This window comes from Phascolarctos cinereus, unplaced genomic scaffold (assembly GCF_003287225.1).
Source record: "Phascolarctos cinereus isolate Bilbo 61053 unplaced genomic scaffold, phaCin_HiC Scaffold_726;HRSCAF=1367, whole genome shotgun sequence".
Taxonomy (NCBI): Eukaryota; Metazoa; Chordata; class Mammalia; order Diprotodontia; family Phascolarctidae; genus Phascolarctos; species Phascolarctos cinereus.
The window spans coordinates 195,896,866-195,913,801 of NW_027556098.1; the positions used below are offsets into that span (position 1 = coordinate 195,896,866).

The following is a 16,936-nucleotide window of genomic DNA, read 5'->3' on the forward strand; positions in this document are numbered from 1 at the left end:
TTTTAAACCTCAGGGCCCATATACATTTATTGGCTCACTGTGTAAATCCTTGGATAAATCAGAGGTGAAAAATATTACAGAATTTTTAGTTTTCTAATATTCTGGGAAAGTTTGCTAATTTTAATCACTTCAAATTTAGAAGCAGCATAGCAGTGGAAAGAGCGATGTATTTGGAGTCAGAAGACTTGGGTCAAGTCTCAACTTTGTTCCTTTTTTGCATGACCTTAGACAAGTCAATTGACTTTTTCTATGTTCCAGTTTTCTCATCTGTAAAATTAGGAGGATATTAGACTAATGACCTCCATGGTCCCTTCTCAGCTTCCAATCTGAAATTCTAGAGAAAAGAACATTTTTATCAAAGTATCGTCCTCATTAGCTAAAATGCAATCTCAAAATGAGAACCTGGCCATAGTGTTCTGACTCAAATATGTGTCCATTGTTTTTGCTTTTACTTTAGTGTGTTTCTGTGTAATATCTTGTTTAAATATCTAATGATGGAGGCTCCATGCATGGTGAAGGTGAATTATTAACATCTGTGGTCCCTTAAAGATTTACATGTTCACAGGGACATTTCAAGTTTTTTTTCTTTTAGGGGCTACCTGGTCCTCCAGGTCCTCCAGGAGAAGGTGGGAAGCCAGGTGACCAGGTACTTTTTAAATCTTAAATATTTATTAAGCTCTACCCAAAGCCATTTTATATAGTTGAGCCAAATTTATTAACCATTTGGTTTCTGTAATTGTAGAGCCAATAGACTTTTGAATAACTTTCCTTCCTGTGAGTTACTGTCTTTATCAGAATGATAAGATTCCAGTTTAACAAACCAAAACCTTTCTGGTAGTCATCAGTTTGCTGCATTAATTCAGAAAAGTTATTATGAAAGGGTCAGTTTCCAACAATAATTTTCTGTTTATCATTTTTGTTCTTTTCACTTCACTTCCTTTGATTTTAAGATCATTAAAGCCAAGTGAATATGGTGAAAGAAAGATCTTTTTGAGAGATCCACAAATACATTAGCATTTGAAAAGCAGCAGCTGATGTTTGATAAATATTGTATGACTATAAGCTTCACAGATTATGCTTTGCAACCAGTGACTTGGTTGTTCTCTTTACCATCAAATGAAGTCAAGATAATTAAGCATCAAAAATTGTCTATCATCTGAGTATAACTAGTTAACAAGTGTTTATCATCTGCTATCAAGAAAGTATTTTAGTATCAATGAAATGATATCTCTCAGATTGCCAAAAATGTACACATTTATAGTGTATCAATTTGATGGAGTAATTAAACTGCCATCTGCACATTGAGGCAAATCAAGAAAGATTTCTCTTTATTTTCTAGTGCAATGTAATGTATTTCATGTCTAAACTCAATATTCTCTATTTCTCTATCCAATTCTTATTCTCTTTTGTAGGGTGTTCCTGGAGATCCAGGAGCAGTTGGTCCTTTAGGCCCTCGAGTAAGTATATTCCTTATCTTGGTTGACTTTGAATCTTCATCTTCTCTGCTGTCTTCAGTCTCCTCCTCCTCTTTCCCTTTCCTTTCTCTTCCTTTCCCTCCTCTTTTTTCCCTCTTACTCCTCCTCCATCTTGTTTTCTTCCTTCTCTTCCTCCTCCACCTCCATGATCTTCTCCTTCCTTCTTCTGACTAGGTCTCTTCGCAAGTAGTGAGATTACTTACAGGCTGTATTTCACTAATGATTGGCATGAGAGATTTCCAGGTTTTCAACCTTGACCAGTTCAGCCTCACTTAAGAACACCATGGATACCTGCTTCTGGCAGCTCATCATAGTAATGCTTAACTTAGTGAAAACACCCAATTTGCATAGCCCAGTGCAGCTCAGAACTCTCAAGCTCAAGAGATGCATTAGGTTCTGACTCCCCATTAGTTAGGATTATAGGCATGGACCATCATACCCTCTTGATTAGCATCTTTTTTTGTCCTCGTATTTATCATTTGTAGTAAGTATTAAATATTACTAGATGAAAATCTATTTTATGGGAAAACATTTTGTTCTGTGAAACTGTCATGCTTTGTTTAAGTTGATTTTCTTATTGCTAAATAAGTATGGCCAAAATATTTTTCTATGCCATTTTTTTCAGGAGTGGAAATCTTTATGCAGAATGTATAAAATATTTTGATGAAATGCATAAATAAAATATGAAATTATTTTACATATTTAGGGAGAACGTGGTAATCCTGGGGAGAGAGAGGTGAACCTGGAATAACAGGACTTCCAGGTGAAAAGGGGATGGCTGGAGGTCATGGTCCTGATGGTCCCAAGGTAAACAATAAAATATTTATTTATATAATGTCATTTGTTAAAAAATATTACATAACCACATGATAATAGTTAAATGTATTTGTTTTGATTATGTGGCTAATGATGAATTATTTAGACATGGAAAATCATGGCAGGTACAAAAGTATTTTTAATATGTCAATAAAGATATTAGGTGTCCTTCTTTTAAATATCTCCCAGAGTTGATAATATGTATTCTTAGTACTAACTCCCAATAGCAGGGGAAAATAAGACATATTCTAGAACAGTGAAGTTTATTGTAAAACTTTTCCAATGATTGAGGTTAATTTTTTTCCCCCTTGTCTCAAATTTCATGACACTCCTTGCTAAGGATATGAGTCCATGTTTTCCTAAGGCCAAGCATTTATGCAGTGAATTATGTGAAGAAAAAATGTGTTCTCTCCCCTTAAGTGACATTGTATGACTGGTTAAAGAGCATAGGGCCAACATATGCAGTAATGCCCTGAATGATGTAACAGTCATCCCTTGAATCTGAAGACAATGTTGCAAATGTTCTTGACTGTGCCTAATATACTCCATTGTAATCACTCAGGCAGTACATAAAATTAAAAATTCTCCTGTCATTGAAGAATGTGAAAAAATGCTACCAATAGAGCGTTTCCTTTTTATTACTAAAGAAAACTTTGCAAATGGATATCTTCTTATTTCCAGTCTCCACTATGCCCCCAAAAGAGAGAAAAATATATATACATGCCTCGAGTATTACTTTTTTTCACTCAGAAAACTTAGTGTAGTCCCAAATCAATAATATAAACATCTGAATGAAATCATCACATTTTGTTCATTTAGGGTAGTCCGGGACCCAGTGGAACTCCGGGTGATGCAGGTCCTCCGGGACTTCAAGGTATGCCAGGAGAAAGAGGAATTGCAGGAACTCCTGGCCCAAAGGGAGACAGAGTAAGAGTGACTGATTTTGCTCATTTTGACACCATACTTTTATTCTTGACTTTTTATTCTCGACTATTGGGGTGGGTAATATGGCCTTTTGGTTGATTTTCACAGGGTGGATTAGGGGAGAAAGGTGCTGAAGGCACAGCTGGAAATGATGGTGCACGAGTAAGTAAAACATTCCTTTTGCTAGCCACTATTTTTAGACCTCCATTACTGTATTATCTTGCAAAATAGTATTGGCCATAATTCATTTATCATTGGAATTGAAGGAATGATTTAAAAAAATAAGTGTGATAGCACTTTATCTAGTTAGTAAATTCAGGAAATAATATTTTGTAAGCCTTCACACAGAGCTTTACTTTTCAACTTGCCTTATTTAAGGAGCTGCAAAACCCTTTTTCTTAGTGTATCAGATGATTAAAAGTTCATTAATTCTCTTTCCTGTTTCATTATTAGTAGACTTAGAAGGAAAGGTTTGATTTCTGAATCAGCATGCCATGCTATGGAGCTTGACATGGACCCATTCAATACAGTAAAAGCCAAGTACTGTAGAGCTTTGTCCATGAAAAAATCTAACTTGTAATTCATATTCTTATTATTCTTAGAAGTTGGGAGTGGGGAGAATTCTACTTCATAATTAGTCATCATGGATACCTTCAATATGGAATTAAAAAAGTGACGATGTATGACCTAAAAATATTTGCTTAGACTTTTTTATTAGTGTCATATCAAAACTTGAAATCTTGTTATGAGCTACAGAATATAATTGAATGTGGTTGCAGTTCCAAAGTCAAATTTGACCAGATATGGATTACATAGTGGAAGAGCTACTCAGAGTATTTAACTCATCCAATATTTCCTGGAGTATTCTCAGATTTCTGAAGTTATTTCTGTTTCAACATGACTTTTCTTTTGCAATTTGCTCTAATGCTACTACTTACTCCTCAATATATTTACATTGCAATAGCAACTGGAAATAAACAAAGACAGATAACCAATGATGTAAAGTCCATCTGCCACATCAGTTAGAGTCTGCTTCAGACTGAATGAAAAGCACCAAGTAAAAAGTGAAGATAAAGATATTTTGCCCATAATCAGTCATTACTGACATTCAAAAAAGACTAAAATACCCAGGAACCTTGTAGATGACTAGATCATGAATGCAACGAAATATCAGCAGTTTTTTTTACTTAGTCCCAACATCTAGATAAAGATGATCAAAATCATCCCTGATAGCTCTTCTGTTGTAATATTAAAGTCTTAAATTATCTCCATTCTTGAGTAGGTAATGGGGTGATATTTCAAAGAGTGGTGCCTTGGCATTTTTCTTCAGAGAAAGAAAAAATGGCTAACTACATGTATGTTGACAGATGGACTGACAGCTATATGTTAAACAGGTGTTTAAAATTCTATTCCAATGGAAAGGCAAACTTAATAAGCTTAGCACTTCAGAAACTGCTGCAATCTCCTGCAGTGAAAATGATAAATCATTCTGAGTAAAGAAGCAGTTTGGATCAATTACAATAGTGTCAGAGTCAGGGATAAATGAAGACATGTTTTAAAAGAGTTTTCTTGATATGAATAAATGTCTTCCTAAGTAATGAAGAGACCTTTATGTTTAATTGGAACCATTAAGGAGAAGAATTAGAGAGACAGAAGAATGATGTGCTACCAAGTATCCTGGGAATATGGCAAAGATTTCTAATATTCTTGCTAGAAATAAAAATTAAAGAAAAAAACTTAAAAGTTTCCTTAGTAATGCAAAGAGAAATTAAATGATGAAGAAAAGCTGGTCTGGCTTTTTAGAGACAGTAATAAGCAGAAAGATGTTTTAGGAACAGTTCAAATATAATTTAGAAGTAAGAGTCTTCCACTGTTGGTCAGAATGACCTAGATTTTATTCTCAAGGCTTCAGTTCTCATATACTTGCCTCTTCAGATTTTCAGTTTGGCTCTATGAAGCCAAGAAATTATCCTATTTGTCATATGAGAAATGTGGTGAAAGTGAGAATCTAATTCCATTTGTTTTCCAATTAAAAGTTGGAAAAGAAGACTACAGAAGGAAACTCAACTTAGAAAAAGGATATAAGATTGAAGATGGACTTAGGTGACTGTACTCAGATTTCAAAATAAATATTTATTGAAGGTCAGATTGATATCAGGTCATTTGACAATGTTTTGTAAAGCTCCTTATGATAAAGATAAGGAGATGTGGTTTGGATGATAAGACATTTAGTCAGACTGAGAACTAATTGGTTGACTGGGTCTCAAAAAAAGGGTGCCTAATAATGTTAACATGGGAGTAGTTATCTGGTGCTACAAGAATCTGTCCTTTTTCTTGCACTGTATATCATGTTTGTAAATGACTTACAAAGGAGCAGAAACAGTATGCTTGTCAAATTTATGGATGATGTTGTTAGTGTTGTAGATGACAGAAGCAGAGTCCAAAAACATGTTTAAAGGCTGAAACAATTTGCCAAATTTGACAAGATAAAGTTTAATATAAATAAATACTGCATCCTACATAAGTTTTAAAAATCAGCTGTAAAGAAATGGGTGGGAAATGGTTGGTTAGAGAGCATGTATGTTAAAAAGATCTAGGAGTTTAAGCATATTACAAATATGATTGAATTAAATAGTGTGACCTATCAGTCAAGAAATTTGATTTAGATCCTGGGTTAGGTTAAAAGAAGGGTGTCTAGAATAGAGAAGGTTAGTTATGTCATGCTCTGCCCTAGGTTAGGTACCACACTTATTTCTGGGTACCACATTTTAGGAAAGATATTGCTAAAGTAAAGAGTTTTCAGAAGACTAAGACCAAGATTGTGAAGGGACTCTAAATTATGTCATATGAGGAGGGCTTGAAGGAACTGGGATCATTTATCATGTTTTAGCTCGAGAGTGAAGTCTTGAGGTTAGACAGTTTTTCAAGTATTAAAAGGGTGAGACATGGTAGAGGGATTAGATTTACTTAGATTGGTCCTAGAAGGAAGAGTAAGATGTTATTGATAGAAATTTTAAAGAGCATTCAAGTTTCATATAAGGGAAAATGTGACAATTAGAGCTGTCCATCGTTAGAAGGGAGCCTCATGGTACATAGTAGGTTTCTTCCTTAGTAAGGGTCTTATGGGAAAAGCTCCTCATGTTGAGATGCTCTGGAATGGATTCTTGCTCTGGTGACATTCAAATGATCTTTGGGGTCCCTTCCTATGGTGAAGTAAGTGCATTTCTTTAGAGTAAATGCGTAAAAGTCAATTTGTATAGGATCATTGAGCTGAATTGGGGTAAAGGAGATTAAAAATCATCATTGGCAATGACTGAAGAAAAATATTTTCATTCAGACAGAAAAAAGAAGAGAGTATTTTCAGATAAGATCAATTACCATATATGGCAGGCATAGTTTAAGTGAAGCAGGAAGAGTATTCAAAAGATATCAATCTTGCCTTCAGTCATGAAGATTTCTGTTAAGTCCCTGCCTTTAAACTACTTTTGTTATGTCATTTGCCAGGGTCTTCCAGGTCCCTTAGGTCCTCCTGGTCCTGCAGGCCCTACTGGAGAAAAGGTAAGTTTTTTTTTTTACTCTTGTATATTTTATAATCTTATGAAAGAAGCATCTCTTAAAAATTTTCCTATAAGCCTTTCAGGTGGTAAAACTTTGGAAATAGCCATCTAAAATTTTATTTTCCAGGGTGAACCTGGCCCTCGAGGATTAGTTGGCACTCCTGGATCTCGTGGAACTCCAGTAAGTAAAAATGTTTTTTTCTTTAATGTAAATGTTTGCACCACATGACCAATAGGAAACATGTTTTGCATGACTTCACTTGTATTGAGTTGAGTAGTTTTTCAGTCATGTCCAATTCTTTGTGACCCCAGTTGGGGTTTTCTTGGGAAAGTTACTGGAGTGGTTTGCCATTTCCTTCTCCAGCTCATTTTACAGATGAAGAAACTAAGACAAACAGGGTTAAGTGACTTTCCAGGGTCACATCGCTAGTAAATGTCTGAGGCTGGATTTGAAATCAGAAAGAAGTGCCTTCCGGACTCTAGGCTAGTACTCTATCCACAGTGCCACCTAGCTGCCCCTATCCTTGTGTAACCCATATCAAATTGCTTGCCTTCTCAATGAAGACAGCAGGGAAGGAGGAAGGGAGAGAATTTGGAATTCGAAAGTTAAAAAAAATGTCAAAAATCACTTTTACATGTAGTTGGAAAAACAATGAAATGCGCTTTTAAAAAATGCATATGTGAGCAATAAAGCATTCTACTTGAGGTTTGTGTAATATGTCAACGAAAACAATATTCGGGGAGTGAGGACATTGATCTGATTCCCTGTAAATTTTTGCTTGCAAATTGCCAATCTTATAGTCAATTTACTACATAATGTAACAAATAAAATGTTAGCTGTGTTAGAATTGACTGTTCTGCCTATGTATATATGTATAAATATATATGTATGTACAGTAGATTAGGTTGTTAAGAAAAAAATTTTACATTGGTGTTTTGTCATATAGATGAAGGCACAATATCTGAAGAATTTGTGGTCTAAAATCATTAAAATATTGAATTTATTTCTTTTATATTTGAGCTGCATTATCATTTTCCATGATAATTGGATGGCATTAAAATAATGATTTTATTTTGGGGATTTTTATAGAGAAAGAGAATCATTCCCCCAAAATTAAAAAAAAAATTATTATGAGAGAGATGGACTAAATATAAATTGCTTTTGCTCCATTAAAATGTTATCATCGGTCTTGAAAACAGCACAAATACTTTATCTAACATATATTTAAGAATTCTCTCAAATGTTGGTGCTTACCCATAACCAAGGGAAATAAAAGTTAATCTGATCTTTTTTCAGTGGACAGCTCAAGAGATAGGTGTAAACCATATAGTAAATCTATGTAAGGTCTAAACTAATTTGTTTCAAACAATCAATCCAGTTTGACCTTAGGTAGAACAAACAACTGTGAACCATTGCATTTTTAAATATTTACTTTCACCAATTCTTTTTAGCGTCATTAGATATATGATTATATAGATGTAAGATTCTTTGATGTTCTTGAACTGAATTTTTTTCCCTGAGACTTTTTCTTATTCATTTATCCTTTCTGTTCTTTTTGAGGGCCTCTAAAAATAATGAGGTTGGTCATAAAAACAATAGCTCATTTCTATTGCTAAGTGCTTATAGTATAAACATCACAGTTTTAAAAATACGTGATAGCTATTGAGCATTTTTAAGACAATGCGTTAAACCTTTTACTTATTCAGAAATGTTTATGTTTCTTCTTAGGGTTCTCGAGGTGAAAATGGCCCAACTGGTGCTGTTGGTTTTGCTGGACCTCCGGTAGGACATTTTCATATTTCTAACAATGGAATTATAATTTCCTTGCCACTTGAATTAGTTTCATAGGATCAGGTTTAGGTCTAGAAGAGACTTTAGACATCAGCTATTCCAACCATGTGATTTTATGTGGGCAGAAATTTAGGCTTGGAATTTCTGATTTTCCCAAATTGTGACAGTAGTGGCAGGGCCAGGATTCAAGCCTGTATCCTGTAATTGTAAAACAATTGCTCTTTACACTGACATCATGTTATTTCATGAATTCTAATATGTTATTTTCATTTTCTGAAAGTTAAAGGAATCCTAGAGAGCTCTGTGGTTTTTCAGAGTGCAAGTTCATGTTTTAGTGTAGCATACTCTAAGAATCACACCAAAGAATTGAGCTAATTACATCTTTTCTGTTTGGAGGTTTGTCCTTGATATTTACAAATTCATTTTATCCAACTTCCGTTAGGCCTTCACTGAAACAAGGCAGCCTTTTTATTCCTCCCTAACTGATTCCTTATCTTATTCCCTGTAGAAGCTTTTCCAAACTTTCTCTTCCCTCCTCAAGTCTTCTTTCCCTTCCTTGTCCCCTCCCATCCAGAGCAGGACCTCATCTTTTCCTGATTGTTTTTGTCTCAATACTTGATATCATCTCCCACTTTTCCCCTATTTCCCCAAAACCCTAACAAAAAAGTTGTTCTTCTCCTCAACCAGGCTATCTCTTCTGCATGTGAATTCAATCTCGTTCTCTCCTTGCCATCTTTTCCAGCGAATTGCATCCTTAAGAATCTCTCTCCCTCTCTCTCTCCCTCCCTTGCTACCCTTTTCTCCTTTTCTCTCTTCTTTCTTCCTACATATTTAAATATTCATTTTATTCATTTCATATTTATGCTGTATACATATATATTTATGTTTATTTATTTCACGCACATTTCATTTCCTTCAATTGAATGTAAGCTCCTTGTGAATAAAGACTGTTTCATTGTTTCAGGATGGTGGGGATTCAAAGGCAAAAACCAAAGAATCTTTGCCCTTAATGAACTTAGATTTCATTGAAAATACCATGCCTTCTAAAATGTTAGTTAGGCCTACTAAGAACTAAAGTATTTTTTTATAAATCTAGGAAATAATTTTTCATTTTAAAATAATATTTTGCATAGGGCCCTGATGGACAACCAGGTGTAAAAGGTGAACCAGGAGAACCTGGACAGAAAGGTGATGCTGGATCCCCTGGGCCCCAAGGTCTGGCAGGATCCCCAGGCCCACATGTAAGTAAAAGAGGGTAATGTGGAAAGACAAATCATTCCATTTAACTCATTTTACTGTTTACTACAGTGCTTCTGTTTGTTTCTACTTAGGGTCCTAATGGTGTTCCTGGACTGAAAGGTGGTCGAGGTACTCAAGGTCCTCCTGTAAGTAGACTTGTGGTTTGGTAAATTATAAACAGCTAATTCTACAGGACAGCTTCCTAGAATCTAGCATTAAATATTTTAAACCCATTTTAATGAACCATGTATATATCTATGCTGAATGCATGTTATAGGATATTCCAGCTTTTTATGAAATGGAGAAATGCAAAGTTATAATTGAAAACAAATAAATAACAATTTGTTACCTGGCAATTAGGCAACCTATAATCCTAGAATTGTGTGTTGTTCTCAATTGTGGAAGTAAATGTGTTGGTCAACAAAATGAATTTCAAGACTTAATTCCGTGAATGAAAAATGACCTTCAGGAAACAATATGCAAGTAATTAGTCTTTCCTTTAATAATAAGTTTATATGCACTGCATTTTAGGGTGCTACAGGATTTCCAGGTTCTGCTGGGAGAGTTGGACCTCCAGGCCCCACAGTAAGTCCATTCAGTCATTCAGATAATTGATAATTGAGTAGCAATATAATTTTTAAAAATTATATGTGTATTCATAGGATCCCTATTTTTCTTCATTCAACAACTTTTGTCTATATGATTCACATTAGTTTCTTGTCAGAAAAAAACTGATATTAAATACTGTCTTAATAGTTTTCTGAAGAGCTGATTGGTAGTAAGCATTTTAAACAGCAACCTCATCTCCCCTTACTGTTACTACAGTAGTTAGGTATAATTCCTGAGGATTCTTTGAATTAAAAAAAAAACTAAATGTTACTTTGTCACTCAGGGTTGGTAAAAATCAAATGCTACATGTTTATTTCTAGAGAATGATTTCTTTGTTCAAAGAGATTTGATAATTTAGGTTATAACTATTTTAAGAATTTTCCTTCTTCAGAGGACATTCAGAATTGCCCTTAAGAATTGATCTCAAATAAAAAAAACCCCAAGAACTTACATTTGAATTAACTTCTGAGATAAATGAATCTATTTGATTTAAAAAATAGATTGAAATTTTTCTTTTAGTTTTTCCAGGAGACTCATTTTTTACCTCTTTTACCTTATGTTCTGTCACTTATATCTATGTTCCATTAGGGAGCTCCAGGGCCTGCTGGGCCATTAGGTGAACCTGGGAAAGAGGGACCACCTGGTCTTCGTGGAGATCCTGGTTCTCATGGTCGGATTGGCGATCGAGGACCAGCTGGACCCCCAGGTAGCCCGGGAGACAAAGGAGATTCAGGAGAAGATGGACAACCTGTAAGTTTAGCAAGGCATAGTCCTCTCTATGTATGAATTTGTATATTATGAACTATCTCTTTTGTAGGTATTTATAAAAAGAATACTGTAATAATCACTATCAAAGTGAATGATTTATTGAATGGTGAGTGGTACTTCAGTACCATTTAAGGAATGTCATTTATCAATTAGGTATTTTGTCTCATAAACATATTTTGCTATTTTCTGATCTTTGTTTCATGAGTTTTAGAATATACTACAAGATTTTACCATTTGTGAATTATTAAAAAAAATTTGACTCAGTAGAGCAAAATTTAACTTTAATGGCTATCTTCCATCAAGGAGTGTCTCATGCTTGTATCAAAGTCATATAAGGTTAACTTGATAAATGTGACCACCAAGATTTCTCTCTTCAGTGACCGCTGGATGATTAATAGCAAACAAGAGATGAATTAAGATGTTTTCTTGACAATGTCATGGTAGATGATATGTAAGTTCCATATAGAAGGGGAAAATCGTATAAATAGTGAGGTCCTCTTGTTTGTGAATGGTTGATATCGTGATTATTAAATCAAGCCCCAAAACAATGCAGAATCTCCTTAATTAGATCCTTTATAGACCTGAGTTTTGACTATGTATTATTCAAAAGGGATCAACCTAACAGCATATAAAAAACTAAATGAATGAAAAATTCCAATATGTAAACTATCAATCAATAAATCCCTACTTTCAAGGAACTCATAGTCTAATATTCCATGAACTGGGTTAAGGTCTTAATATACAAGGACAAAAAAGTGAAAAAATTCCTCCTCTCAATGGGCTGATTGTCTATTGGAGGATCTAGAATACACACACACACACACACACACACACACACACACACACACACACACACAATATACATAAAGCAGTTTGTGGGGGAAAGCATTATTCAGCCAAGGAGAAGGGGATGAAGGTATCAAAAAGGTAGAGGGAAAATCAAGACAGAATAGTGACACAAAACCTAGAAAATAGAGGACCAGAAGTAGACAATTGTCAGCAGTATCATGTACTCAGATGCCATATGAACAAAGGGTTGAGATCTGAGAGGTGAGAAAGTGGAGATTACTGTGCAATCTTTTTTCTAGAATTCTAATTTAATTTGATAGCTGATATATTAAGGATCTTATTTGATTCCATCAATATGTACATCTTTAAAAGGCACTAAAGATGGGCAAAGCAATGGGCTCAGAATTGAATAGAGGGAAAGTAATTTTTTTATTGGTTGTAGGAAATTGTGCAGTGCTTAGAATAATCCCAGGTGACTCCTTAGTGTAAAGACCCATCCTTTTTTTTTTAAAAAAACAAACAAACAAACATAAATGTTCTCCCAGTAATGTCTGATTGTGAATCTTGGATTGCCACACTCTGAGGAGTCATAGTTGTGAATGAACCACAGTGAAATGGAGAGATATGTGATAGGTACATGTCCATTGTAGTGTTGATGACCTACATATAAAAGTTACATACGGAATATTTTGGAGGAAATGTATCATCAGAAAAAGAGGCAGGCCAGTTATTTTGAAAACATGAAATAGATAACAGATGGCCAGATAGAGATGCATAGAGATGGTAATTAAACTTTTGGCAGCTGATGAGGTAAACAAAGGAGAGAGCATTAGAGGCAGAAGAGATGAGGGCCCAGGGCAGAGGGACGTCTACAGTTAGGTGGCGTGACATGAATCATGATTAAGCTGTGGATACTGAGAAGAGGCTTTCAAAGAAGAGGAAGAAAATATGTGAGGAGCATTGTCATCATCATCTACAAAATGCATAAAGACCTAGAGAAAGTCCTCTATCACATTGAGTGGGTCTTATGATTAGGGTCTAAGGAAGAACATGGATAAAAATGACATAGGCTGTGAAGGCAGGGATAGACTGCTACCTGAATCAAACAGAGGGCCAACATTGTTGAGATCACATATTCATTAATTATTGAAGAAATATTCCCTTTCCTTTGGTGATAATAGATTGATGAGTTTAAAAAAAGATGAATGATGTATTATTTGATGAGTATTATACAATAAGACATTATTTTAATTAGATTTAGATTATTTAGATTATTAAGAGTACATGTTGAAAAAATGACATTCTACTATCTCTTTTACATAATGTTCCTGTGTATTGGTCACATGCTTTTTAAGGTTCCTTTCATATACATAAAAACATTCTATGTATATATGTATGTATATACACACCTGTATACAACACACATACATACATGCATTTATATATCTTTTGCATGTATGTTTTATATGTAATTTTGTATATGTATGTGAATATGTATGCATTTGCATATGTGTATAGATAGATAGATATGGGAAAATTTAACTTAAAATCTGTATTCAGTTTGATTTAAGCAATTTGCATGGTTTAAAAAATATTCTTTCTCACAAGTAGTTTTGACTTCTAAATAACCTCAGATTCTCATGCTTGATTAGAAATTTTAACTTCGTATACATTGCATGATTTCATGGAACAAAGAGCCTTTCCCTGCCAACCTTTAACATTTTTCTGATGTCTTTGTGTATGAATTAGTACCTGGAATATTGCTAATTCTCATTTGCCCTGGGTTTTAGGGTCCTGATGGTCCACCTGGCCCAGCTGGAACTACTGGGCAAAGAGGAATTGTTGGTATGCCAGGTCAGCGTGGTGAGAGAGGCATGCCAGGCTTGCCTGGCCCAGCAGTAAGTAACCAGATTATAAATTGTTGTATCTGAGTACCTTTAACATACTGTTTGTGTGAAATCTATCATATTCTTCTGTCCCAAAGAAATACAAATAGTGTTTTGTTAGAAACATATTCAAAATAAGTTTAAAATTTTCAATATTCAAATGTCAAAAATTATATATATTTAACTGCCTTTGAGGCTTTTTGGATAAAATATCTCTCAAGTCATAGTAGTAGAGAAATCAGTAGATGAGGAAAGCCAGCTGGGTCAGTAGATAGAGTGTGAGACCCAGAGTAAGATTTGAGTTCAGTTTTGGCCTCCAACACTTGTTAGCTGTATAACCCTGGGCAAGTCACTTAACTTCCGCCTGTCTTTTCCTCATATGTAAAATGTGAATAATATTCTCACCTACTTCAAATGATGGTTGTGATAATTAATAAAATAATAATTGTAAAGTGCTTTGTGAATTTTAAAGTGCTATATAAATGCTAGTTGATGTCCTTGTAGTTATTATCATCATTATTTGATTTGAAGTCAAGATAAATGGATTTCAAACACTTATTTTTTAACTTAAGATAAAAAATAAATTGCTCTGGGGTTAGAGGTTAGATAGCTGATCTCCTATTGTGCAGTGTTGATTTTTTTTTTATAAGAAAACCTCTCTCTATGTAGCATATTGAAAGCAAGGGGAAAATAAGCTTTGGACTTGAGTTAGAAAAACTTGTTTTGAATCCTGCCTCTTTCCCTAACTACCTCAAACACATTGGCCAAGACACTTAACTACTCTGGGCCTTGTTTCCTCACCTGTAAAATGAAGAGATTGGACTAGATGGCCTTCATTCGTTCATTCGTTCATTCATTCATTCAGCAGCCTTTGGCACCAGCAGAAATGATCCCAAATAAGAGGCAAAGGGCTGAGGAAGGGTGGGCAGGGTAGGGCCCCTTTTTTCTCTATTTTTCTCTATGGTTTAACTTTATATTTTGTATTGATTACATCTGTGGGCAAGAAGTTAATGATAGCCAGCTGGCTTTTGGTTGGGCCATGATCCTTAGAGAGTCTTTATTATTATTATTATTATTATTATTATTATTATTATTTGTTTTTAGGCAACTGGGGTTAAGTGACTTGCCCAGGGTCACACAGAGAGTCTTAATTATGACTGAAGAATTGTAGAAGAGTTAGGCATACTCTTAACAACTAGTGTTCACATTAATTCACATTAGTGTTTTATAAGATGATGTGAAAAAGTTTTTTTAAAATATATTTTAGGGAACACCAGGAAAAGCAGGTCCAACTGGAGCACCAGGAGACAAAGGTCCTTCTGGCCCTGTTGGCCCCCCAGGTGCCAATGGTCCAGTAGGAGAAGCTGGGCCTGAGGTAACTACTATATTGTTGATTACATGATTTGAAAGTATCATGAGATTACTTTTTAGTGTAACTACTTTAAGAAATTGATTGCCCTTAGGGTTTTAATATTAGAACCTGAAGTACTTTCTTACTTAAAATCTGTTATGTTGAGGCATTCTATTGTCTCAATTTTTTCCTAAATGAGGACATAATGGAGAAGAGAAGGGGACGAGATTAATATCTTTGCATTGACCTTCAACAAGTCCTGACCTAATCATTTTAGCTGATTTAGATTGTTGCCAAATTGACTTGGAGGTGAAAGCACAATTCCATTCATCCTTTTACTTTATCTTATTTCATTCTGAAATGGCATATTTTTCAAAATAGCTAGGCATTATGGTGATAAGATTGTTATAAATAGATACTGCAGCATAAGGAAAGGACAAAGTCAATATATATCATATTACTTGGGGATCATTATAAAATGAAGTTGTAGTTGTCATATTACCTTAGGCTATTTTGAGGTCAAATAGGACTTCAAAAGAAAATGTAAGAAATTATAGTCTGTGATCTGCTGCTCTTTATTATTTAAGCACCACATCAACCACCCAAGAAACATTTCACTTTCTGACCAGGGAAACTTTGCTCTCAGTAGCATTTTTATGTGATATCCAACGTAAAATTATGGAACTTAAAAAAAAAATCAAAGGAACTTATTTAAACAAAATAGGCAGAAATAACTTTTGAATAAAAATTTACAAATTGACTGGGAATGAATAGAACATCAGCTAAAATTTTAGAATTGAGTTTTAAAAAACCTTATAGATGATGCTTGAATTAAAGAGTATTAGGAAGAAAACATATTCATGGATAATAAACATCAATGCAAAATAAAGCTTAAATATGTGAATGAACTTATAATTTTTTACAAGTAATTTATAGCAACTTAGATGACTACTGAATCTTTTAAGATTTCTGCATTTAATTAACTTATGGTTTGCAGAGAAGTGGGAAATATCTAATTCATCTGGTGCACGTGACAACATTTTCCTTATAACTGGGTTACACAAGTTGAAAATAACAACTCTTTACAGGGTCCTGCTGGTAATGACGGTACTCCAGGAAGAGATGGTGCTGTTGGAGAACGAGTAAGGACAATTTTATTGACAAAAACCCCACTTTTTTGTGATATTAGCATTAATTTCTTATGTATAATGACTAAGATATGTTATTGATTTATAGATCTAGAGTTCAGGAAATGCTACAAATGACATTAAACCTTTATTTTGAAAGAATCTATTGGTTAATGCTTCTAGAATTTTTTTGGTTTCAGGACCCCTTTATACTTTAAAAAATTGAGTCCTCCTCCCCCAACACCTTTTGTTTATGCAAGTTCTGCTTATAAATATTGGTCATACTAGAAATCAAAATATCTTAGTATTATTATGAAAACAGTTCTGATTTGGTAGACTCCCTTGAAAGGGTCTCAAGGACCCTGAGCCATCTCTGGACTACACTTTAAGAACCAATGGATCAGAACTAGGGGTAACCTCAGAAATGTTTAAAAACTGATCTTTCTGGGGAAAAAATAGTCACACAACTTTTAAAGTTAAATTGCATTATTAACACCAAATCCAAAAGTTCTGCTGAATGTTTATCTGGCTCAAAGTCTAGGACTTCTCTTACTAAAATAGTTTCTGGGATCTTTTTTGTGGATTCTGAGGGAATTGTTTTTT

General features: G+C 34.4%; 1 protein-coding gene across 1 annotated transcript in view; it reads left to right on the forward strand.

The window, feature by feature from the left end:
* The window catches only part of COL5A2 (collagen type V alpha 2 chain), a 204,978-nt gene that overhangs the window by 165,641 nt on the left and 22,401 nt on the right, over nucleotides 1-16,936 (forward strand). Inside the window, 16 exon segments of the mRNA XM_020993591.2 lie at nucleotides 593-646; nucleotides 1,413-1,457; nucleotides 2,182-2,199; nucleotides 2,202-2,282; nucleotides 3,111-3,218; nucleotides 3,324-3,377; nucleotides 6,720-6,773; nucleotides 6,900-6,953; nucleotides 8,502-8,555; nucleotides 9,698-9,805; nucleotides 9,896-9,949; nucleotides 10,335-10,388; nucleotides 11,001-11,162; nucleotides 13,760-13,867; nucleotides 15,123-15,230; nucleotides 16,295-16,348. Of these exon segments, the coding sequence (XP_020849250.1) occupies nucleotides 593-646; nucleotides 1,413-1,457; nucleotides 2,182-2,199; nucleotides 2,202-2,282; nucleotides 3,111-3,218; nucleotides 3,324-3,377; nucleotides 6,720-6,773; nucleotides 6,900-6,953; nucleotides 8,502-8,555; nucleotides 9,698-9,805; nucleotides 9,896-9,949; nucleotides 10,335-10,388; nucleotides 11,001-11,162; nucleotides 13,760-13,867; nucleotides 15,123-15,230; nucleotides 16,295-16,348 (1,170 nt within the window).